At 44.6% G+C, this 25,000-nt stretch overlaps 2 protein-coding genes across 2 annotated transcripts in view; one reads left to right on the forward strand and one right to left on the reverse strand.

Annotated features, from left to right (window-relative positions):
- Nucleotides 1-646: 646 nt before the first annotated feature.
- On the reverse strand, nt 647-22,521 carry LOC140426437 (nmrA-like family domain-containing protein 1). The gene is made up of 5 exons (XM_072511227.1): nt 22,132-22,521; nt 9,817-10,083; nt 7,149-7,404; nt 4,857-5,050; nt 647-3,863 (listed from the first exon to the last, which is right to left on the reverse strand). Exons 2-5 carry the CDS (start codon nt 10,078-10,080, stop codon nt 3,669-3,671), a joined length of 909 nt encoding a protein of 302 aa, XP_072367328.1. The 5' UTR covers nt 10,081-10,083; nt 22,132-22,521; the 3' UTR covers nt 647-3,668.
- A 99-nt stretch (nt 22,522-22,620) lies between these two features.
- Nucleotides 22,621-25,000, forward strand: part of ncf2 (neutrophil cytosolic factor 2) — a 74,448-nt gene continuing 72,068 nt past the window's right edge. Inside the window, exon 1 of the mRNA XM_072511226.1 lies at nt 22,621-22,897. Coding sequence (XP_072367327.1) covers nt 22,709-22,897 — 189 coding nt within the window. The 5' untranslated portion in view covers nt 22,621-22,708. The remainder of the gene's footprint in view (nt 22,898-25,000) is intronic.

The following is a 25,000-nucleotide window of genomic DNA, read 5'->3' on the forward strand; positions in this document are numbered from 1 at the left end:
AGAGGGAAGAGGGCCGGACTGTTGTTTTATGGTTGGGGTGTGTGAAGATTGTGATGGAGGTGGAAATGTTTATTGAACCATGTTTATGTCGCTGTTATTATTATTATAAAAAGTTGCAAATACCCTCATAAAAATATTTTTAAAATAAAGAAAAGTGTAAACGCCAAGCGAGACAGGCAGTATATTGGCCTGGAATAAATACTGACACAGCCAATTTTGTGCTAGAATGTGAGACATGCCAGCGAAATCAATCATCACAGAGTAAAAAGAAACTCACAACTCACAATCTCGAGAAGACTCCGTGGTCGCAAGTTGGTATTGAATTTTTTCATTTTCATGGTCGTGATTATGTCTTGATCATCGACTATTTTTCAAACTACCCGGAAGTGATGAAATTGTCTGATTCTACTTCGAAATCCGTGATCAAAGTGACTGAAGAAATATTTGCTCGTCATGGGATACCTTGCAGAGTCATGACAAACAATGGACCTTGCTTTGATTGTAATGATTGGACAGAAATTGATCGTAACTATAATTTCACTCATATCACATCCAGTCCTCTTTATCCGCAATCTAATGGCAAGGTTGAAAAAGGCGTTCACATTGTGAAACAACTTTTCAAGAAAAGATTTGACTCTGACTCAGATATGTTCTTAGCTTTATTGAATTACAGAGCTACTCCTCTCTCAACTGGTTTATCTCCTGCTCAGTTGTTAATGAACAGAAAGTTGCATACAGCTCTTCCATGTTTACAACTAGCTGATCCTGATCTTCAACAAGCCACAGAGAAAATGCAGCATCAAAAGCATCTTCAGGAGAAATACTACAATGAACATGCAAAATCATTTGAACCACTTAATCCAGATGATCCGGTGAGAATTCAGATTCCCCCTGGAGAATGGTCTGATCTAGCTAAGGTCATATGCCAAGCAGCAACTCACTCGTACATTGTTAAAGCGACTGATGGTTCTGTTCTTAGAAGAAATCGACGTGCTCCTCTGAAAGTCAAATCTTCTCGAATGTTATTTCCATGTCTTCAGTTTGATGATAATTTATTACATACTACAACATCATCTGATAAGCACAAGATGACTTCCAGAAACCGTTGGACAAATATACCACTCAATTGACTGGATTGAGGAGATCATCCAGAATAAGAAAGAAACCTGACAGACTGAATTTGCAAAGAAACAGAAATGAACTGTTTAACAAACTTTGACTCGCTTGTTAACTTTTGGCATACAGATCAATGTATCATGTAATAATGTTACTTATATTTTCCTGTTTAAGGGGGATGGAATAATATGTATAATCTAAGGAGAGTAAAGGGTTAACAAGATGATGTTCATTTATATCAATACTAGATGGCATCACTGAATAGTCTTATAAAAGGCTGCGTTTCTAAGCATTCTGCAAGAAGCTGTTGGAGAGGTTGTAAGAGAAGAAGGATAGTGTGAGGTTGAGTTAGAGTGTAGGTTGCATTAGAGAGAGGTAATTAATTACTGTAACATAGATTCAATATTATTATTTTGTTAGCTGTTACTCAGTAGAGTGTGCAAACCATTTTAAGTAGTGTAAAATAGACTAGCTTTGGTTTAAGCATATAGCTTTATGTTCTTTGTAAACACTACAACTTTGGCTATATTGGAGAATACAAGGAACATAACATATAGGTGTGCTGGTGGTTGAGAAAGGGGATCATTCAACCTTTGCTGTCTCAGTTTAATCCAGTAGTTCTCATATAATAACCCACTCATACTAGTAATCTTGCACTTGAGGCCTGCAGCAGGCTAGATGAGCCACCTGCCCTGAACTCCCTTTAAAATTCTTCCCAGCTTTGGAATATTGGCAGTTAGAAAATGTTACCCGTTATCTATCCCAACATCCATGGAGCTAGTGAGGGCTATATCGAAACTATTCCTCCTAGAATGTTCTTCACCCCATTTCTCGGAAGTCCTTGGTTTGCATTTGGCAATCATTCACACTGACAGCACTAAAATTAGGAGCAGAGTACAAGGGGAGTTCTGGTTACAGCCTGCATTCAATGGTTTAGCAAGTTAGTACGTTCAGGAGCTGAAGATACTACTCAACAAAAATGAGCATGTAATATTGGTTTAAGAACCGATGGAGTCAGGCTTCATACACTCAAACGTTGAGGATTCTACATCTTAAAAATATAAGACCATACAAAATTGGAGTAGGAGTAGGCCACTCGGCCCATCCAGCCTGATCCACCATTCAATAAAATCATGGTGGCCTCAGCTCCACTTTCCTTTTTACCTCCTATAAACTTTGACTCCCTTATTTATAGACCAAAAATCTGTTTTCCTCAGCCTTGAATATATGCAATGATCCAGCCCCCATTGCTCTGTAATGTAGAGATTAACGATCCTCATGAGAGGAAATATCCTCATCTCCATCTTGAATGAGATGGTGATCTTCTGTCAAATAGAGCTTGTAAAATTAATTCCAATTGTACCAACACAATGATTTTTTTCAGAATTGTTGCAATTCGGAGACAAGTACACAACACTAAGAATACCAACCAATTCATATGAAGTACTCTTTTATACCAGAAATGAAAACTTCATCCTATAGGGTAGTAATGAGGGATGGGTGTTTAAATCATTGAGGAAAGAGCGATTTCAGTTCAAGTATGGGATAGTGGCAGTGTTAGCTGGAGTTTCTAGGCTGTAACCAGGAGCAGGTAGGTTAAAGGGTTACATTTGGGGAAAAGAAAGTGTCGCCTTGACTTGTTGTCAAATCAAATCTTTGACAAAGGGTCATTTGGACTCGAAATGTTAGCTCTTTTCTCTTCTTACTGATGTTGTCAGACCTGCTGAGATTTTCCAGCATTTTCTCTTTTGCGGCAATACTGGATATTAGGGGCTGGTTTAGCACAGGGCTAAATCGCTGGCTTTGAAAGCAGACCAAGGCAGGCCAGCAGCACGGTTCAATTCCCGTACCAGCCTCCCCGAATAGGTGCTGGAATATGGCGACTAGGGACTTTTCACAGTAACTTCATTGTGACAATAAGCTATTTCATTTTCATTTTTTTGCTCTTAAGTTCTCTTGTTTTACTGTTGCAGGATGGCCAACACTATTATTGTAAACTAACTTTATTAATAAAAAACATGAACACACAGTTGCAAGGCATCTGAAGCCTTGTTACAATCTCCCTTTAACTGTGCTATCTGACCTTCAACCCCCAGGTCAGGTGACCTCGTGGAGTACAGAGTGTACTGTATTTTATCTAATACTGGAGTCCACTACCATAATCACCATATTATCATGACGCAATTTGCTCACAGTGTGGGTGAACTTACAAACATTGAATTGAAATGGTAATTCGGAAACCTTGAAATGGGAGAAGATTTTAGAGGAGTGCCACTTCTGGGCTACTCGCTTCTTCAGAATGACACTGGCAGAGGCCTGCAAGCAAATTGCCATGTAAGCTTCAGGTAGAGTTTGCCTCAGTGAGAGAAATTTTATACACATAAACCCAAAAGTATAAATAGTACTCCCGAGGACCAACTTTAACTAAACATGGTCAATGGTGTAGTCTCCAGTGACCTCCCCTGTCCACTCGCTTTGCCTCCCTGTAAAAGATTTTAAAATGGGTATTACTTTTGACCTATATGTCCTCAGATGCCTATCAGTGCTGTCTGTTAATTATCCAGAGCAGTCCTGAGTATGGTGCTGTTAGCTGAAACCCACTGTTGGAATTGTTGTAACTCTGGATACAGTTCCAGAGTCAAAGCACAGTTCATTTTCTGTCCACCTCGCTTCCAAAATTCAAACATATTCCCAAGGTCCTGAGCTCCCGGTCCTCCAAAGCACTCCACAAACTCACGGAGTGAAATCTGTCACAAAGAAAAATAAATGGGAAAGTGTCATTCAGATTATTATGGAAACTGTATAAAATATGTCGAGGATCAGAGTGGGGTGTTCTTTCACAATTTATTGTTCGAGATAGATTTGCTTTGGAATATGTAACAACTGCAAATGCCAGCAAGAGGGGCTGTATAGGGTTACGAGCAGGAAGAGTTGTCTGTGCACTTTCATTCCAGCTGCATGTTCACAGTATTCCGAGGATTGAAGAACAGGTGATGAGCTAATTAAAGAGATTATACTGGTGATGCCAAGTCTAGGCTTCAAAAGGAGGAAGGAAGTCTGGAAGGAAATGAGATGCTTAACAACATTGAGCCCTTGAGGTGATGTGGTGAGTTTTGTTTTAAACAGAGGGTGCAGAGGAATAACTAGAGCTCAGAAAGATTAAGGGAGGATATTTTCAAAGCACAATGACCACTGTATAAATGATAAGAAAAAAGACTAGAATAGGGACCTTAACAAGAAAACGTTGAGGGAAGAATCACACATCAGACAATAAATTTTTCTTATTCAGTGTAGGAGTACAAAACAGATGCTCGAAGTATTCAGTGCCTCGCTCTTGAAGAAGGAATCTTTCTTCAACCCCTATCATCAGCAGCATTTTCAGAAATGTTTAAACTATGCAGAATTAAACTCTGGTCAACCCCAGAGTGCATCGCTGCTGCACCCTGTGTGATGTTTCCAGTTTTCCCACCAGCCCTCCTTGTGATCTGAATGATGCTCCTTAATTAAGGGCTGTTCTTTGCCAAAGATTTACATCCATAATAGATTGGTTGTAAAAATCCAAAGTGAAATGAATTTAGACATTGTGGAGGACACATTCATCCATGTTGTCTACCTTTCTAACCTAAGTCCCTGAAGTGAAAAGACAGTGTGCTCAACAGCAACTCTGTTTCGTTTTCACCCACACAACGCTTATGAGAAAGATCTAATTTAACAGCAGTGCTTTCTTAAGATAGTCATACCCGGGAATCTTTAAACTGTTTGGGATACAGTTGATTTGTGAGGATTTGAGAATATTCCTGGATCCGGAGACTGCCTGCTGATAGAAAGCAGCTCTTTCCTATCCAGCGCCGTGGGTTTTTAAACAAGGTCGTTACAATCGGACCGATCTGTTTGATACTTATTCCGTCCATGGCCGCTTCTCCCATAGGAATGGCTGAAAACAACACAAAAGTTCTAAAAAGTAAACCAACAGCATCTGGAATCGTTCCACCCACTAAAAATATTGAACACTCATTATACAGTTTATGAAACTTTTCTACACTTTATATGGTGCCCGTTTAGACTTTAACAATTCCTTTTCTTTAATCATGTGCCAAGAAAAGGAAGGAACAGTGTGTATTTATAAACCATATTTCACATCATAAAACATGCCAAAGCACTTCACAGTCAAGATTTTTTTTTAAATTTAGAGTGCCCAATTCATTTTTTCCAAGTAAGGGGCAATTTAGTGTGGCCAATCCACCTATCCTGCACATCTTTGGGTTGTGGGGGCGAAACCCACGCAAACACAGGGAGAATGTGCAAACTCCACACGGACAGTGACCCAGAGCCGGGATCGAACCTGGGACCTCGGCGCCGTGAGGCAGCAGGGCTAACCCACTGTGCCACCGTGCTGCCCAAGAAATTATTTTTGAAGCATAGTCACTGGTGGTATGGAGTCAAACACAGCAGTCAATTTGCTCATGGCAAGAACCCACAATCTACTAAAGACCAGTTATTTTGTTTTGTTGGCTGAGGGATAAATGTTGGCCAGGACACTGGCAGAACTTCACCCTTCTTCATCAGATCTTGTACCTCCTGAAGAGCGGTCTCATTCTAAAGTGTCATCCAAAAGATGGCAATGCCAATTACGCAAAACTACCTTAGTGCTACACTTAATGGTCAGCTTCAGATTGTTGAATGAAGTCCTGGAGTGGAACTTGTCCTCTCTATCTTTTGTCATTTTGATCAACAGTATGTGTCAGAGGTGGAAATGTCACTGCCCGTCCAACTGAATCACAGGATTGTTACAGCGCAGGAGGAGCTCATTCAGTCTATCATGTCTGCATAGTTCTCCAAATGAGCAATTCACCTGGTGCCATTCTCCTGCCTTCTCCCTGTAACCCTGCACATTCTTTCTTTTTAATAACAGTCTAATTCCTTATTGAATGCTTCAAATGCACCTACATCCACCACACTCTCAGGCTGTGTACTGTTGACTATTACCGCAAATTGCGTGAAAAGGGTTTTCCTCATCATTCTTGCATCTTTTAGCAATTACTTTAAATCTGCACCCTCTCATTCTCGATCCTTTCATTCCTTATCTGCAGGTGTGAGTATGCAGCCATGTGCTCCAGAAGAAGGTGTTAGTAAGAAGTTGATAGCAGTTGCATATTAGAGTAGCTCTATTTTAACTTAGTGTAAGTTAATGTTAGACCATTATTTCCAACTGTATTAATCTTAGACATTACAGTAATCCTTTAGAGTAGTGTTAGCAATAAATAGTTGAGTTGTAAAACAAAGTCTAATGTTATTTGTTAACACTACCATATCAAGATTCAACATCAGCATAATCAAAGAACATTACACACAGAATATGCAAATGTGAGGCTAGTGACTCCACTCTGCCTTCACCCTTTTCAATGGGAAATGCAAGAATTCTTAGTATAGCTGATGTGTGAGCAATTGTCTAAGCACAATGCCATGTCCAGCCATTCAGTGGGACTTCAACTCACTGAGCCACTGTTGATGATCTAGTCGGGCAGCATGGTCGGCACGGGCTTGGAGGGCCGAAGGGCCTGTTCCTGTGCTGTACATTTCTTGATGTGGAGATGCCGGCATTGGACTGAGGTGAGCACAGTACGAAGTCTTACAACACCAGGTTAAAGTCCAACAGGTTTGTTTTGATGTCACTAGCTTTCGGAGCGCTGCTCCTTCCTCAGGTGAATGAAGAGGTATGTTCCAGAAACACATATATAGACAAATTCAAAGATGCCAAACAATGGTCACATTCCTGCATTGTTTGGCATCTTTGAATTTGTCTATATATGTGTTTCTGGAACATACCTCTTCATTCACCTGAGGAAGGAGCAGCGCTCCGAAAGCTAGTGACATCGAAACAAACCTGTTGAACTTTAACCTGGTGTTGTAAGACTTCGTACTGTACATTTCTTTGTGGGATATATTGTGGATTCTTTGGAACATTCCCCCTTGAGATGATAGTATGTAGAAGGTATATTTGTAATTCACCAAAACTGAAATGCTAACCTTACCGATCTTGTAAGTATTATTTCCAGCTGGGCTTGGTTTGAATGTTGTCAGAAAACTTTCAAAGTAAAATGGAACTATAATCTCAGTCTTGGGCAAAGCAATTTCATTCATATAATCGTTAATGCAGGCCTTTGCATCCATGTGCCTCGCTGGGAGGCTATATTTCCTGTGAACATGATGAGCTCCACTTAGCACAACATGTTTGATATTGTGCAGTTTACATAAGTCTGCTATCGTGTAACCCTGCTGAATTTCAGTCTGTAAAAGATGCAATGGTTTTTGATCAGAAAAGGCAACTGTTTCTAAGTGATAAAGCCTCATGTAAATTTCTTTCAATGACTAAGTGTTTCATTCCATCAACTGCATAGGACCAGCAGTTATACTCCTAATACAGCCTGGGTATATATGGCTGCTGAACAGATGCTGGTAGACATGATGGTAACCTCATTGCATTCATAGACTTTCACGATACTTGGCTACAGTAAACTGTCCACTATTTTCTAAGCCTTTGAACACACTCTATTCAGACTGAATTGGATGGCAAATGGTTCTCTTGTCACTAATTGGCCAATTTTTAAAAATTCAGTGCTGGGTGACTGCATCCGACACAGTGCTGGACCCTCATTTGATTTCACATTAGGATCGCAACCCAAAACACAACTCCTCCCCAGGGCTAGCGGCAGTTATATTCTCTGCACTGTGAGTTGGTGATGTATGCCTCATTCAGCTTTTGCCAAACAGCTCCCCCATTGATTTGATTTTGATTTGATTTATTGTCCCATGTATCGAAGTGAAAAGTATTTTTCTGCGGCTGCGGGAATGTACACAGTACGTACATAGTAGACAAAAAGAATAATCAACACAGTACATTGACAAATGGTACATTGACAAATAGTGATTGCTTACAGTGTGGAACAAGGGGCCAAACAAAGCAAATACATGAGCATGAGCAGTATAGAGCGTCGTAAATAGTGTTCTTACAGGGAACAGATCAGTCCGAGAGGGAGTCGTTGAGGAGTCTAGTAGCTGTGGGGAAGAAACTGTTCCTATGTCTGGATGTGTGGGTCTTCAGGCTTCTGTACCTTCTGCCTGATGGAAGGGTCTGGAAGAAGGCAATGCCTGGGTGGGAGTGGTCTCTGATTATGCTGTCTGCCTTCCTGAGGCAGCAGGAGGTATATACAGAATCAATGTGGGGGTGGCAAGCTTGTGTGATGCGCTGGGCTGAGTTCACCACACTCTGCAGTTTCTTGCAGTCTTGGACTGAGCAGTTGCCATACCAGGCTGTGATGCAGCCGGTTAGGATGCTCTCTATCGCACATCTGTAGAAGTTTGAGAGTCGATGCAGACATGCCAAATTTCTTTAGCCAAATTTCATGACCAGTTGAAGTACTAATCCATTATTTTTTTTTCCAATATGTTTACTTAATGGACAGGATTCTCCATTCCAGAGACACGGTGCTCCTACCAGCGGAGAATCGGGACTGTGTCCCGCTGGTACCAGGAGTGTTGCCGAGGTGGAATTCTCAGACGTTTGCTAAGCAAATGATTGCACAGCAATATGCTGGTTTCCCAGCACTTCCTGGTATCGAACCGCCATTTCAAGTGGCCGCTCCAATCCCAGTATTCAGAGACAGACCCCCCACAGCGCAAATATTGATCTCGCTGCTGACAAGGGGAGCACCCCCAATGCCTCATCAAGGAGAGGCATCCTCTCTTTCCTGTCCTTCCCCCCCCCCGCCACTACAGGAATGATAGGTCACCCCCCCTTCCCCACCCCCACACCACGCTTGCATGAGAGTGACCCACAATTGTTAGAATCCATTATTAAGAAGGTAATAGCAAGATATTTAGAAAATCAAAACGCACTCCATCAGAGTCAGCATGGTTTTATGAAGAGTAAATCGTGTTTGATTAATTGCTCGAGTTCTTCGAAGATGTAACAAATCAAACAGATAATGGACATTCTGTAGATGTAGTATATCTGGACTGCCAGAAGACATTTGAAAAGGTGCCGCATAACAAGTTAACACACAAGGTAAGATCACATCGAATTAGGGGTAATTTATCAACTTGGATAGAAGACTGGCTAACCAAGAGAAGGCAGAGAGTAGTAATGAGTCTTTTTCTGGTAGGCAAGATGTAACTAGTGGGGTGTCACAGGGTTCAGTTAATGACTTGGATGTAGGAATAGAGGTACCGGAGCCAAATTTGTGGATAGCACTAAAATAGGTGGGGTAGTAAGTTGCCATGAGTAAATAAAAAAAATTACAAATGGATATAGATAGGTTAGGTGAGTGGGCCAAAATTTGGCAGATGGAGTTTAATGTGGATAAGTGCGAGGTTATCCTCTTTGGTCGGAAAAATGGAACGGCAACTTATTATCTAAAAGGAGAGAAACTTCAGTGTGCTTCAATGCAGAGCGATCTGGATGTCCTCGTGATGAATCTCAGAAAACTAGTATCCCGGTACAGCAGGTAATAAGGAAGACAAATGGAATGTTGGCCGACTGTAGACCCTGGGATTCTCTGCCCAATCGGGATTCCAGATCTTAGCAGTGGGGAACGGAGAATCCCGCCCAATAGCTTCAGTAAATAGCCTCAGTGAACACCATCTAAAACAAAAGCATCTCCGACATTTAGATGTTTGATTGTAAATTGTGATGTTACTAACCCTCAGAGGATCCTTGTGGTTGAAATCTGTGTGGGTGATGACAAAACACTTGTGTGCCCCACACAAAGCCGAGCCGATACTCGCAGGGTTGTTATAGTCTGCCAGGAAGATGTGTGCCCCACCTGTCTGTAACTGCTGAGTGCTCAGAGAGCTTAACTCTTGCACTACAGCACGCACTGTGAAATGACCATCCTGGAGCAAGGCTGTGGCCACTGCATTCCCTTGACACTTGTCAGCACCAAAAACAGTCACAGTCTCGGACATTCTCTGGAAAGAAAGGATAGTTGAGGATTAACCAGGAAGATTGGGAATCAAGTTCTGCCTGATAATTGATAAGAAAAAATAGAAAAGCTCTTCCGAAATTACATAAAATTTGTTCACTGAAACTAAGTAAATGTAAAGTTACCATAGTCTGCTTTGAAGGGGAGAGCTGACTGATGGTGATTTAACCTGAGGGTCACCACACCTCAGGGGCAAGGTTGAGAAAGCGGGCCTTTCTGAATAACCTCAGCCAGTACAGGAATTGAACCCACGCTGCTGGCCTTGCTCTGCATCACAAACCAGTTGTCGAGCCAACTGAGCTAAACCAGCCCACAGGACCGTGCCCTTATGATGGATTTCCTCCCCATCAGCTTATTCGTCAGGTGATGACAAATTGAGTTCATGCCAGTTTTTAATGAGCAAGAAAGCTACTAGTTGAGGTTTGGTTACTTTAGATGTAAGCAGGCTTTGTTGTTGACAGAACTGAAGGACATGGGGTAAAATTAACAAATCTGATTACGACTGAAGATCAGGAAAAAAGGTTCTTTCATCAGAGCGAACAGTAAAATCCAGTCAAATCTCAGACGCTCAATCTTGTTGTGAGCTGAATAAATCGTTGGGATTGGAGCAGAGAGGAATAGGAGTCTGAGATGCATTCGCATGGAACATGCATTGTGGGTTGAGGATTGTAAATCAGCAATGAAAAACGAAGATTGCAGTACGGTTTGGTGTCTCGGCTTTTAATTATATTTAGGAATTAGCATTAATTTCAAATGGATTGAACAGCACAGATGATGGTGTCTGCATTAAAACCAATAGGTAAATAGCCTTTCTTCTATGTTTCTATCTATTAAACCAAAATGTAAAGTACTTCAACAGAGGATTAGACTACAGTGGTCAGGAAGGAGAGATTAACACCAGGGTCTTCAGTGTAACCAGGGATGACAGATTGAAACCAGGGACATCAGTGTAACCAGGGATGACAGATTGAAACCAGGGACTACAGTGAAACCACAGAGGAATGTTTGAGACCCAGGTCGACAGTGGTCAGAGTGCACAGTTTGAGACCAGGTACTACAGTGTAACCAGAGAGGAGAGATTGAGACCAGGGTCTACAGTGTAACCAGGGAGGAGAGATTGAGACCAGGGATCACAGTGTAACCAGGGATGAGAGATTGAGACCAGGACCTACAGTGTAACCAGGGAGGAGAGATTGAGACGAGAGTCTACAGTATAATCAGGGAAGAGTGATTGAGACCAGGGATTACAGTGTAACCAGGAAGGAGAGATTGAGACCAGGGACTACAGTCTAAAGAGGAAGTAGAGATTGAGACCAGAGTCTACAGTATAACCAGGGAGGAGAGATTAAGACGAGGGACTACAGTTTAACCAGGGAGGAGTGATTGAGACCAGGGATTACAGTGCAATCAGGAAGGAGTGATTGAGACCAGGGACTACAGTCTAAAGAGGAAGTAGAGATTGAGACCAGGGTCTACAGTGTAACCAGGGAGGAGAGATGGAGACCAGAGTCTACCGTATAACCAGGGACGAGAGATTGAGACCAGAGTCTACAGTGTAACCAGGGAGGAGAGATTGAGTGCAGGGTCTACAGTGTAACCAGGGAGGAGAGATTGAGACCAGGGACTACAGTGTAACCAGGGAGGAGAGATTGAGACCAGGGATCACAGTGTAACCAGGGATGAGAGATTGAGACCAGGACCTACAGTGTATCCAGGAAGGAGAGATTAAGACCAGGGACTACAGTGTAACCAGGAAGGAGAGATTGAGACCAGGGACTACAGTCTAAAGAGGAAGTAGAGATTGAGACCAGGGTCTACAGTGTAACCAGGGAGGAGTGATTGAGAGAAAAGACTACAGTCTAAAGAGGAAGTGGAGATTGAGACCAGGGTCTACAGTGTAACCAGGGAGGAGAGATTGAGACCAGGGTCTTCAGTGTTACCAAGGAGGGGAGATTGAGACCAGGGACTACAGTGTAACCAGGGAGGAGAGATTGAGAACAGGGTCTACAGTGCAACCAGGGAGGAGAGATTGAGACCAGGGACTGCAGTGTAACCAGGGAGGAGAGAATGAGAACAGGGTCTGCAGTATAATCAGGGAGGAGTGATTGAGACCAGTGATTACAGTGTAACCAGGAAGGAGAGATTGAGACCAGGGACTACAGTCTAAAGAGGAAGTAGAGATTGAGACCAGAGTCTACAGTATAACCAGGGAGGAGAGATTGAGACCAGGGACGACAGTGTAACCAGGGAGGAGAGATTGAGACCAGGTACTGCAGAGTAAGCAGGGAGGAGAGATTGAGACCAGGGACTACAGAGTAACCAGGGAGGAAAGATTGAGACCAGAGTCTACAGTATAATCAGGGAGGAATGATTGAGACCAGGGATCACAGTGTAATCAGGAAGGAGAGATTGAGACCTGGGACTACAGACTAAAGAGGCAGTAGAGATTGAGACCAGGGTCTACAGTATAACCGGGGAGGAGAGATTAAGACGAGGGACTACAGTTTAACCAGGGAGGAGTGATTGAGACCAGGGATTACAGTGCAATCAGGAAGGAGAGATTGAGACCAGGGACTACAGTCTAAAGAGGAAGTAGAGATTGAGACCAGGGTCTACAGTGTAACCAGGGAGGAGAGATTGAGACCAGGGACTACAGTGTAACCAGGAAGAAGAGATTGAGACCAGGGACTACAGTGTAACCAGGGAGGAGAGATTGAGACCAGGGATCACAGTGTAACCAGGGATGAGAGATTGAGACCAGGACCTACAGTATAACCAGGGAGGAGAGATTGAGACCAGAGTCTACAGTATAATCAGTGAGGAGTGATTGAGACCAGGGATTACAGTGTAACCAGGAAGGAGAGATTGAGACCAGGGACTACAGTCTAAAGAGGAAGTAGAGATTGAGACCAGGGTCTACAGTGTAACCAGGGAGGAGTGATTGAGAGAAGGGACTACAGTCTAAAGTGGAAGTAGAGATTGAGAGCAGGGTCTACAGTGTAATCAGGGAGGAGAGATTGAGACCAGGGTCTACAGTGTTACCAAGGAGGGGAGATTGAGACCAGGGACTGCAGTGTAACCAGGGAGGAGAGATTGAGACCAGGGACTACAGGATAACCAGGGAGGAGAGATTGAGACCAGGGAATACAGTGTAACCAGGAAGGAGACATTGAGACCAGGGACTACAGTCTAAAGAGGAAGTAGAGATTGAGACCAGGGTCTACAGTGTAACCAGGGAGGAGTGATTGAGACCAGAGACTAGAATGTTAACACGGACGGGAGATTGAGACCAGGGACTATATTGTAACCAGGTAGGAGAGATTGAGACGAGGGTCTACAGTGTAATCAGATGGAGAGATTGAGACCAGAGTCTACAGTATAACCAGGGAGGAGAGATGGAGACCAGAGACTAGAATGTTAACACGGACGGGAGATTGAGACCAGGAACTACAGTGTAACCAGGAAGAAGAGATTAAGACCAGAGTCTACAGTGTAACCAGGGAGGAGAGATTGAGACCAGAGTCTACAGTGTAACCAGGGAGGAGAGATTGAGACCAGGGATCACAGTGTAACCAGGGATGAGAGATTGAGACCAGAGTCTACAGTGTAACCAGGGAGGAGAGATTGAGACCAGGGATCACAGTGTAACCAGGGATGAGAGATTGAGACCAGAGTCTACAGTGTAACCAGGGCGGAGAGATTGAGACCAGGGACTACAGTGCAACCAGGGAGGAGAGATTGAGACCAGGGATCACAGTGTAACCAGGGATGAGAGATTGAGACCAGGACCTACAGTGTAACCAGGAAGGAGAGATTGAGACCAAGGACTACAGAGTAACCAGGGAGGAGAGATTGAGACCAGGGATCGCAGTGTAACCAGGAAGGAGAGATTGAGACCAGGGACTACAGTCTAAAGAGGAAGTAGAGATTGAGACCAGGGTCTACAGTGTAACCAGGGAGGAGTGATTGAGAGAAAAGACTACAGTCTAAAGAGGAAGTGGAGATTGAGACCAGGGTCTACAGTGTAACCAGGGAGGAGAGATTGAGACCAGGGTCTTCAGTGTTACCAAGGAGGGGAGATTGAGACCAGGGACTACAGTGTACCCAGGGAGGAGAGATTGAGACCAGGGTCTACAGTGTAACCAGGGAGGAGAGATTGAGAACAGGGTCTACAGTGTAACCAGGGAGGAGAGATTGAGACCAGGGACTGCAGTGTAACCAGGGAGGAGAGAATGAGAACAGGGTCTACAGTATAATCAGGGAGGAGTGATTGAGACCAGTGATTACAGTGTAACCAGGAAGGAGAGATTGAGACCAGGGACTACAGTCTAAAGAGGAAGTAGAGATTGAGACCAGAGTCTACAGTATAACCAGGGAGGAGAGATTAAGACCAGGGACTACAGTTTAATCAGGGAGGAGTGATTGAGAGCAGGGATTACAGTGCAATCAGGAAGGAGAGATTGAGACCAGGGACTACAGTCTAAAGAGGAAGTAGAGATTGAGACCAGGGTCTACAGTGTAACCAGGCAGGAGAGATTGAGACCAGAGTCTACAGTGTAACCAGGGAGGAGAGATTGAGTGCAGGGTCTACAGTGTAACCAGGGGTGAGAGATTGAGACCAGGGATCACAGTGTAACCAGGGAAGAGAGATTGAGACCAGGACCTACAGTGTATCCAGGAAGGAGAGATTGAGACCAGGGACTACAGTGTAACCAGGGAGGAGAGATTGAGACCAGGTACTACAGAGTAAGCAGGGAGGAGAGATTGAGACCAGTGACTACAGAGTAACCAGGGAGGAAAGATTGAGACCAGAGTCTACAGTAAAACCAGGGAGGAGAGATTGAGACCAGAGTCTACAGTATAATCAGGGAGGAGAGATTGAGACCAGGGACTACAGTTTAACCAGGGAGTAGAGATTGAGACCAGAGTCCACAGTATAAGCAGGGAGGAGAGATTAAGACCAGGGACTACAGCGTAACCAGGGAGGATTGATTGAGACCAGGGATTACAGTGTAACCAGGAAGGAGAGATTGAGACCAGAGTCTACAGTGTAACCAGGGAGGAGAGATTGAGACCAACGACTACAGAGTAAGCAGGGAGGAGAGATTGAGACCAGGGACGACTGTGTAACCAGGGAAGAGAGATTGAGACAAGGGATTACAGAGTAACCAGTGAGGAAAGATTAAAACCAGAGTCTACAGTATAATCAGGGAGGAGTGATTGAGACCAGGGTCTACAGTGTAACCAGGGAGGAGTGATTGAGAGAAGGGACTACAGTATAAAGAGGAAGTAGAGTTTGAGACCAGAATCTACAGTGTAACCAGGGAGGAGAGATTGAGACAAGGGTCGACAGTGTTACCAAGGAGGGGAGATTGTGACCAGGGACTACAGTATAATCAGGGAGGAGTGATTGAGACCAGGGATTACAGTGTAACCCGGAAGGAGAGATTGAGACCAGGGATTACAGTCTAAAGAGGAAGTAGAGATTGAGACCAGGGTCTACAGTGTAACCAGGGAGGAGAGATTGAGACCAGGGACTACAGTCTAAAGAGGAAGTAGAGATTGAGACCAGGGTCTACAGAGTAACCAGGGAGGAGCGATTTAGACCGGGGACTACAGTGTACCCAGGAAGAAGAGATTGAGACCAGAGTCTACAGTGTAACCAGGGAGGAGAGATTGAGTGCAGGGTCTACAGTGTAACCAGGGAGGAGAGATTGAGACCAGGGACTACAGTGTAACCAGGGAGGAGAGATTGAGACCAGGGATCACAGTGTAACCAGGGATGAGAGATTGAGACCAGGACCTACAGTGTAACCAGGGAGGAGAGATTGAGACCAGGGACTACAGTCTAAAGAGGAAGTAGAGATTGAGACCAGGGTCTACAGAGTAACCAGGGAGGAGCGATTTAGACCGGGGACTACAGTGTACCCAGGAAGAAGAGATTGAGACCAGAGTCTACAGTGTAATCAGGGAGGAGAGATTGAGACCAGGGTCTACAGTGTTACCAAGGAGGGGAGATTGAGACCAGGGACTACAGTATAACCAGGGAGGAGAGATTGAGACCAGAGTCCCCAGTATAACCAGGAAGGAGAGATTGAGACCAGGGTCTACAGTGTAACCAGGGAGGAGTGATTGAGACGAGGGTCTACAGTGTAATCAGATGGAGAGATTGAGACCAGAGTCTAGTGGAACCAGGGAGGAGAGATGGAGACCAGAGACTAGAATGTTAACACGGACGGGAGATTGAGACCAGGAACTACAGTGTAACCAGGGAGGAGAGATTGAGACCAGAGTCTACAGTGTAACCAGGGATCACAGTGTAACCAGGGCAGAGAGATTGAGACCAGGGACTACAGTGTAACCAGGGAGGAGAGATTGAGACCAGGGACTACAGAGTAACCAGGGAGGAAAGATTGCAACCAGGGATCACAGTTTAACCAGGAAGGAGAGATTGAGACCAGGGACTACAGTCTAAAGAGGAAGTAGAGATTGAGACCAGGGTCTACAGTATAATCAGGGAGGAGTGATTGAGACCAGGGATCACAGTTTAACCAGGAAGGAGAGATTGAGACCAGAGACTACAGTCTAAAGAGGAAGTAGAGATTGAGACCAGCGTCTACAGTGTAACCAGGGGGGAGTGATTGAGAGAAGGGATTACAGTGTAACCAGGGAGGAGAGATTGAGACCAGGGACTGCAGTGTAACCAGGGAGGAGAGATTGAGAACAGGGTCTACAGTATAATCAGGGAGGAGTGATTGAGACCAGGGATTACAGTGTAACCAGGAAGGAGAGATTGAGACAAGGGACTACAGTCTAAAGAGGAAGTAGAGATTGAGACCAGGGTCTACAGTGCAACCAGGGAGGAGAGATTGAGACCAGAGTCTACAGTATAACCAGGGAGGAGAGATTAAGACCAGGGACTACAGTTTATCCAGGGAGGAGTGATTGAGACCAGGGACTACAGTGCAATCAGGAAGGAGAGATTGAGACCAGGGACTACAGTCTAAAGAGGAAGTAGAGAGTGAGACCAGAGTCTACAGTATAACCAGGGAGGAGAGATTGAGACCAGAGTCTACAGTATAATCAGGGAGGAGTGACTGAGACCAGGGATTACAGTGTAACCAGGAAGGAGAGATTGAGACCAGGGACTACAGTGTAATCAGGGAGGAGAGATTGAGACCAGGGTCTACAGTGTTACCGATGAGAGATTGAGACCAGAGTCCACAGTATAACCAGGGAGGAAAGATTAAGACCAGGGACTACAGCGTAACCAGGGAGGATTGATTGAGACCAGGGATTACAGTGTAACCAGGAAGGAGAGATTGAGACCAGGGACTACAGTCTAAAGAGGAACTAGAGATTGAGACCAGGGTCTACAGTGCAACCAGGGAGGAGAGATTGAGACCAGAGACTTGAATGTTAACACGGAAGGGAGATTGAGACCAGGGACTACAGTGTAACCAGGAAGAAGAGATTGAGACCAGAGTCTACAGTGTAACCAGGGAGGAGAGATTGAGACCAGGGATCACAGTGTAACCAGGAAGGAGAGATTGAGACCAAGGACTACAGAGTAAGCAGGGTGGAATGATTGAGACCAGAGTCTACAGTATAATCAGGGAGGAGTGATTGAGACCAGGGATCACAGTGTAACCAGGAAGGAGAGATTGAGACCAGGGTCTACAGTGTTACCAAGGAGGAGAGATTGAGACCAGGGACTGCTGTGTAACCAGGGAGGAGAGATTGAGAACAGGGTCTACAGTATAATCAGGGAGGAGTGATTGAGACCAGGGATTACAGTGTAAGCAGGAAGGAGAGATTGAGACCAGGGACTACAGTCTAAAGAGGAAGTAGAGATTGAGACCAGGGTCTACAGTGTAACCAGGAAGGAGAGATTGAGACCAGGGACTACAGTCTAAAGAGGAAGTAGAGATTGAGACCAGGGTCTACAGTGTAACCAGGGAGGAGAGATTGAGACCAGAGTCTACAGTATAACCAGGGAGGAGAGATTAAGACCAGGGACTACAGTTTAACCAGGGAGGAGTGATTGAGACCAGGGATTACAGTGCAATCAGGAAGGAGAGATTGAGACCAGGGACTACAGTCTAAAGAGGAAGTAGAGATTGAGACCAGGGTCTACAGTGTAACCAGGGAGGAGAGATTGAGACCAGAGTCTACAGGGTAACCAGGGAGGAGAGATTGAGTGCAGGGTCTACAGTTGTAACCAGGGAGGAGAGATTGAGACCAGTGACTACAATGTAACCAGGGAGGAGAGATTGAGACCAGGGATCACAGTGTAACCAGGAAGGAGAGATTGAGACCAGGGACTACAGAGTAGGCAGGGAGGAGAGATTGAGACCAGGGACTACAGTGTAGCCAGGGAGGAGAGATTGAGACAATGGACTACAGAGTAACCAGGGAGGAAAGATTAAGACCAGAGTCTACAGTATAACCATGGAGGAGAGATTGAGACCAGAGTCTACAGTATGATCAGGGAGGAGTGATTGAGACCAGGGATTACAGTGCAACCAGGAAGGAGTGATTTAGACCAGGGACTACAGTGTAATCAGGGAGGAGAGATTGAGACCAGGGTCTACAGTGTTACCAAGGAGGAGAGATTGAGACCAGGGACTACAGTATAACCAGGGAGGAGAGATTGAGAACAGAGTCAACAGTATAACCAGGGAGGAGAGATTAAGACCAGGGACTACAGCGTAACCAGGGAGGATTGATTGAGACCAGGGATTACAGTGTAACCAGGAAGGAGAGATTGAGACCAGGGACTACAGTCTAATGAGGAAGTAGAGATTGAGACCAGGGTCTACAGTGTAACCAGGGAGAAGTGATTGAGACCAGAGACTAGAATGTTAACACGGACGGGAGATGGAGACCAGGGACTATATTGTAACCAGGGAGGAGAGATCGAGATGAGGGTCTACAGTGTAATCAGATGGAGAGATTGAGACCAGAGTCTACAGTATAACCAGGGAGGAGAAACTGAGACCAGAGACTAGAATGTTAACACGGACGGGAGATTGAGACCAGGGACTACAGTGTAACCAGGAAGATGAGATTGAGACCAGAGTCTACAGTGTAACCAGGGAGGAGAGATTGAGACCAGGGACTACAGTGTAACCAGGGAGGAGTGATTGAGACCAGGGATCACAGTGTAACCAGGAAGGAGAGATTGAGACCAAGGACTACAGAGTAAGCAGGGAGGAGAGATTGAGAACAGGGTCTACAGTATAATCAGGGAGGAGTGATTGAGACCAGGGATTACAGTGTAAGCAGGAAGGAGAGATTGAGACCAGGGACTACAGTCTAAAGAGGAAGTAGAGATTGAGACCAGGGTCTACAGTGTAACCAGGAAGGAGAGATTGAGACCAGGGACTACAGTCTAAAGAGGAAGTAGAGATTGAGACCAGGGTCTACAGTGTAACCAGGGAGGAGAGATTGAGACCAGAGTCTACAGTATAACCAGGGAGGAGAGATTAAGACCAGGGACTACAGTTTAACCAGGGAGGAGTGATTGAGACCAGGGATTACAGTGCAATCAGGAAGGAGAGATTGAGACCAGGGACTACAGTCTAAAGAGGAAGTAGAGATTGAGACCAGGGTCTACAGTGTAACCAGGGAGGAGAGATTGAGACCAGAGTCTACAGGGTAACCAGGGAGGAGAGATTGAGTGCAGGGTCTACAGTTGTAACCAGGGAGGAGAGATTGAGACCAGTGACTACAATGTAACCAGGGAGGAGAGATTGAGACCAGGGATCACAGTGTAACCAGGAAGGAGAGATTGAGACCAGGGACTACAGAGTAGGCAGGGAGGAGAGATTGAGACCAGGGACTACAGTGTAGCCAGGGAGGAGAGATTGAGACAATGGACTACAGAGTAACCAGGGAGGAAAGATTAAGACCAGAGTCTACAGTATAACCATGGAGGAGAGATTGAGACCAGAGTCTACAGTATGATCAGGGAGGAGTGATTGAGACCAGGGATTACAGTGAAACCAGGAAGGAGTGATTTAGACCAGGGACTACAGTGTAATCAGGGAGGAGAGATTGAGACCAGGGTCTACAGTGTTACCAAGGAGGAGAGATTGAGACCAGGGACTACAGTATAACCAGGGAGGAGAGATTGAGAACAGAGTCAACAGTATAACCAGGGAGGAGAGATTAAGACCAGGGACTACAGCGTAACCAGGGAGGATTGATTGAGACCAGGGATTACAGTGTAACCAGGAAGGAGAGATTGAGACCAGGGACTACAGTCTAATGAGGAAGTAGAGATTGAGACCAGGGTCTACAGTGTAACCAGGGAGAAGTGATTGAGACCAGAGACTAGAATGTTAACACGGACGGGAGATGGAGACCAGGGACTATATTGTAACCAGGGAGGAGAGATTGAGACCAGGGACTACAGTGTAACCAGGGAGGAGTGATTGAGACCAGGGATCACAGTGTAACCAGGAAGGAGAGATTGAGACCAAGGACTACAGAGTAAGCAGGGAGGAAAGATTGAGACCAGAGTCTACAGTACAATCAGGGAGGAGTGATTGAGACCAGGGATCACAGTGTAACCAGGAAGGAGAGATTGAGACCAGGGACTACAGTCTAAAGAGAAGTAGAGATTGAGACCAGGGTCTACAGTGTAACCAGGGAGGAGTGATTGAGAGAAGGGACTACAGTCTAAAGAGGAAGTAGAGATTGAGACCAGGGTCTACAGTGTAACCAGGGAGGAGAGATTGAGACCAGGGTCTACAGTGTTACCAAGGAGGAGAGATTGAGACCAGGGACTGCAGTGTAACCAGGGAGGAGAGATTGAGAACAGGGTCTACAGTATAATCAGGGAGGAGTGATTTAGACTAAGTCCTCAGCAGAGAGTTACTCTACACTAATGATGTTACAACAGCACTGGATACAGAGGAAGCTCTTCAGCAGCAATTGCACAGACCCTCTCATGCCTATAAACAGTTTGTTTTCACCATCTGCGTTTGGAAGACAGATCTCATGGTTCCAGAACTGGCCACTCCACTATCTATCGCCACTGATAATGTGGCAGTGGGAATTGTTGATAGCATTGTGTCCATAATTGTCAGCAAACTGTCATTTGAAGGCAACACAGAAATCAATACACGTATCACAAAAGCTGTACCTGTTGTGTCCAAGCTGGACAATGGTGTGGAACAACATCAAGCTCACTGAGAACACCACACTGCCTGCATTCTCAGCACACTCCTCCATAATGGTGGGCTATATAATCTAGGCAGGAGAAATGTCTGAAGCGTTGCTACCTTCACCGATTCAGATGGATTGCCAGCACCTCTTGGCAGGACAAGGTCATCAACCCTGAAGGGGGCTAAATCCATCAACATGCACCCATTCTCATCCAGTGACTTCTTCACTGGCTTGGCCCCGTTCATCAGATGAATGATGTCCATGTATCCAAAGACCTGCTGTATTGTGACTAGGCCTCATAGTCATGGCCTCCTGGGCATCCATATCTCCACTACAAAGACAGCTGTTCGCGAGATATGAAGATGGCAGACGCTGACACTGTCACTCTGGAGACAGCCACTGATAGCCCATGTTCTCTAGCTGGAGGCTGACTGTCCGGAAGGATATAGGAAGAGTGAGGAAAAATGGAAAGCACAGCTGGTTGAGAAGAAGGTCCAGAGAAAACAGAGGCAAGGGAATTGTACACCTTTTCAGTGTATTGTGTCACCTGCTGCAAATGTAGCAGAGACTGCCTTGTCAGACAAGAGCTGCCGAGTCGCACCAGGCAGAGTTAAGCATCACAGCGCAAACTACCACCTCATGAGATGGAGGCTGCCTAAGATTATTGAGGGATAAAGTAGAGAATAATACAAACAAAAATGTAATTCTTAACTGTTGTGGAAAAGAACAATCTCCTGTCTACCACACTAGCTGCTACCAGAATGGCAATGAAGTGGAACACTTTCATGCAATTGAATCATTCAGCTGGTAATAAACATAATTCATAATACAGTGAGGTAAAATCCACCAAATTACTCACCAAGTTATAGTGGGTTTTTAAAAAATTCTTAATTGGAAAAGATAGCTATTCAGCAGTTAGTTGGTCTCCGGGAGGTGGATGGCTGAACTGTTTGTTGATCATTCCCTTGTTGCCAAAGAAACAGCAAGGCGGAGCAGTTTGAGCAAGACAGCAATTGGCCTTTAGACTGCCCAGAGCTCGATCCTTTATTACATTTAGTGAATTAATTCCAGTATTGGATGTGTAAGTTTCAACAGAAAACTAAAAGACAAAAAAAATACAAAGGAGTTTGTTAATGGGATGGGGTTAGGTAAATAAAAAACTTTTCTAATCCTTCTGAACAACTTCAGTATCAGGATCGGATTTTTCAGTCTATTTACATTTCTACACAATCCCCAGCAAGTGAATCAAATGGCACTGTCACTGCATTAACTTCCTGTGAAACGGGTCCAGTCAGAGCTGAAGTTAGTCACGTGGTCACATTTCCTGAAGTATTTTTATAGCCTTGTTAGTGAAGGAAGCAGATGGTAAAAGAGGTAGTGTTTGGAACTAGTTCATTAGTTGGACCAGTGCACAGGACACACTGCACACATACTAAATGGCAGGGCGCAGCATGTCTTTGACAGATACTATAAGACAGTGGGATGAAGGAATCAGTGCAGCAGACCGGCAAGAATGGGTAACGGCGCTGGACTGGTTTACTGGTATTCTAGAGCCCACCTCCAAAATCTGCTACAACATTGGCTGCCTGCGCCTCTTACTGGAAGAATTAAACCAGGCTGAAAAGGTAAGTAAGTGACTGGTAAATTGATTTCACCTTTTGAAGGAGCAGATACTTCTGTGTCCATTCTCGCAAGTATTGAAAGAGCAAACAAAAGGATTTATAATTAACAGATTAACATTGTATATCCTTGATATATCTTTGAGCAGGTTACAAAAAATAATAGATGCATTTCATTGGAGAAAGTTCAGTTCATTAAGAATTGTAGACACTTTTTTTTGTAGTTTAGGGAAGGGAAGCATGAATTTATTGTTCTATGGATGTATGCAATTTATTTTAAAAAGTGGAAATGAAACTGCTCATGACACATGTTTCCAAAATATGCCGGATATTAATCTAACTACTGAGAACTGCATTGGGGAAGTTGTGGAGTTGAGTTGTAATAGCAATTAAATAAAAACAAAGGTTACCATAAACTTGTTTGAGCATTACATCTAGCAACTTTGGGCTAACAAGCAGCAGTTATCACTCCTGTTCAAGGCAATGACTGTCAACACCAAAAAGCTTAAGCACCTCCCCCCTAATTCTCAACATCAACACAATAGAGGCTACTATTAAACCATCACCTCCAAGTCACACTCTAACTTGACTTCTAGCATTGACACTGGTTCAATATCCTACAATTTCCTAACCAACTCCACCATAGCAGCATCATCATCTCAGCTATTTTTATCCCATTATGAAGCTTAGCTCAGAGACCTGACATCTATTAGCCCGTTGAAACCCCTGTGTGCAAAGGAAAACATTGCTTGATTGTTAGATTTTTCTGCTCTCCCAAGATCCTCTTTTGTCAACATTGAAGTGAAGTACTTGTTAACTATATCCATTTCTGCTTATCCTCTACTAACTCTGTCTTCTCTCAGGATCCACCTCACATTTAACAATTGTCTCCTGAGATTTGTACAATACTTTGCTGTTCTTTTTTTTAAAAATGAGATTCCCTTCTCATACTTCCTCTTTACTCTCCTTATCCCTCTTATAACCTTGTCTCTTTTTTTTGTAAAATATATTCCATGATCAATATAGGCCTCATCTGCCCTCCTCTTTAATTTGAGTTTATTTCTAATCTCTTTATTCATTCACAGATTCCAGGAACTTGAGGTAGTTTTGATTTTTAATTGTATGCATTTATTCTGCAATTATTTATAAATAATCATGGAACCCAATCAGAAAAAGGGTAGGGCCAGGAGCAGAGCACCACTGCAATCTGCCTTTGAGTCTGAATTGAATAAGTGTGAAAAAAGATCATGGGCAAGGTTCACCGTTTTTGAGCCTAAGTGCGGAGGATCTGTGGTGTTTTATGTCAACTTTTGGCGATGCCCCCTCATCAATCCTGCGACCGGTGAGGAGCTAGCAGCTGTGCCGCGTAAAACTCCCGGCTCCCACAATAAAAATGGCTAGAGAATGGCCAGGTCTGTGGCCATGCATATGCACGGGCGACAATCTGCAGTGGTCATGCCATAAAACATGGCGCCGGCCTTGCGCAGACCCAACGTGCCAGATAGTGTCCCCTTGGCCACCCCCCACCAATCTCCCCAGCCCTCACGGAAGCTCCCCCCCCCCCCCCCCCCAGTCGACTGTGGCGACGCTGAACACAGTCTGCAGCCGCCACACCGGGTTCCTGACCGCAGAGACCACACGTCAACTGTGCGGTTGTGAACTCGGCCCATCGGGGATGGAGCATCAGAGGAGGGCCTTCAGGTGATTCTCTACGGCCATCCCAATGGCACGTGTTGGGTGATAGGGCAGGTTGACAAAGTGTTTAATGAGGCATACCAGATCCTGGGATTTGGAAATAGAAGCATACAGTAAAATGGTGATGGTGATGGTGAAACTTCAAAACATTGCTCAGCCTGAACTGAAGCATTGAGCTTAATTCTGGGTATGGCACTTCAGGAAGGATGTGAAGAAATTATAGAGGATGCAGAAAAGTTTTCTGAGAATGATTCCAAGCACGCGTGACTTCAGTTGCATGAATAGTTTGGAAAAAGTAGGGGCTGTTCTCCTTCGAGTAGAGAAGGTTGAGAGGAGATTTGATAGAGGTGTTCAGAACCTCGGAGTTTGGAAAGAGTAGATAGTCAGAAACTGTTCCCAGGAGGGTTGAGGGTA

This window comes from Scyliorhinus torazame, chromosome 7 (assembly GCF_047496885.1).
Source record: "Scyliorhinus torazame isolate Kashiwa2021f chromosome 7, sScyTor2.1, whole genome shotgun sequence".
Classification (NCBI taxonomy): Eukaryota; Metazoa; Chordata; class Chondrichthyes; order Carcharhiniformes; family Scyliorhinidae; genus Scyliorhinus; species Scyliorhinus torazame.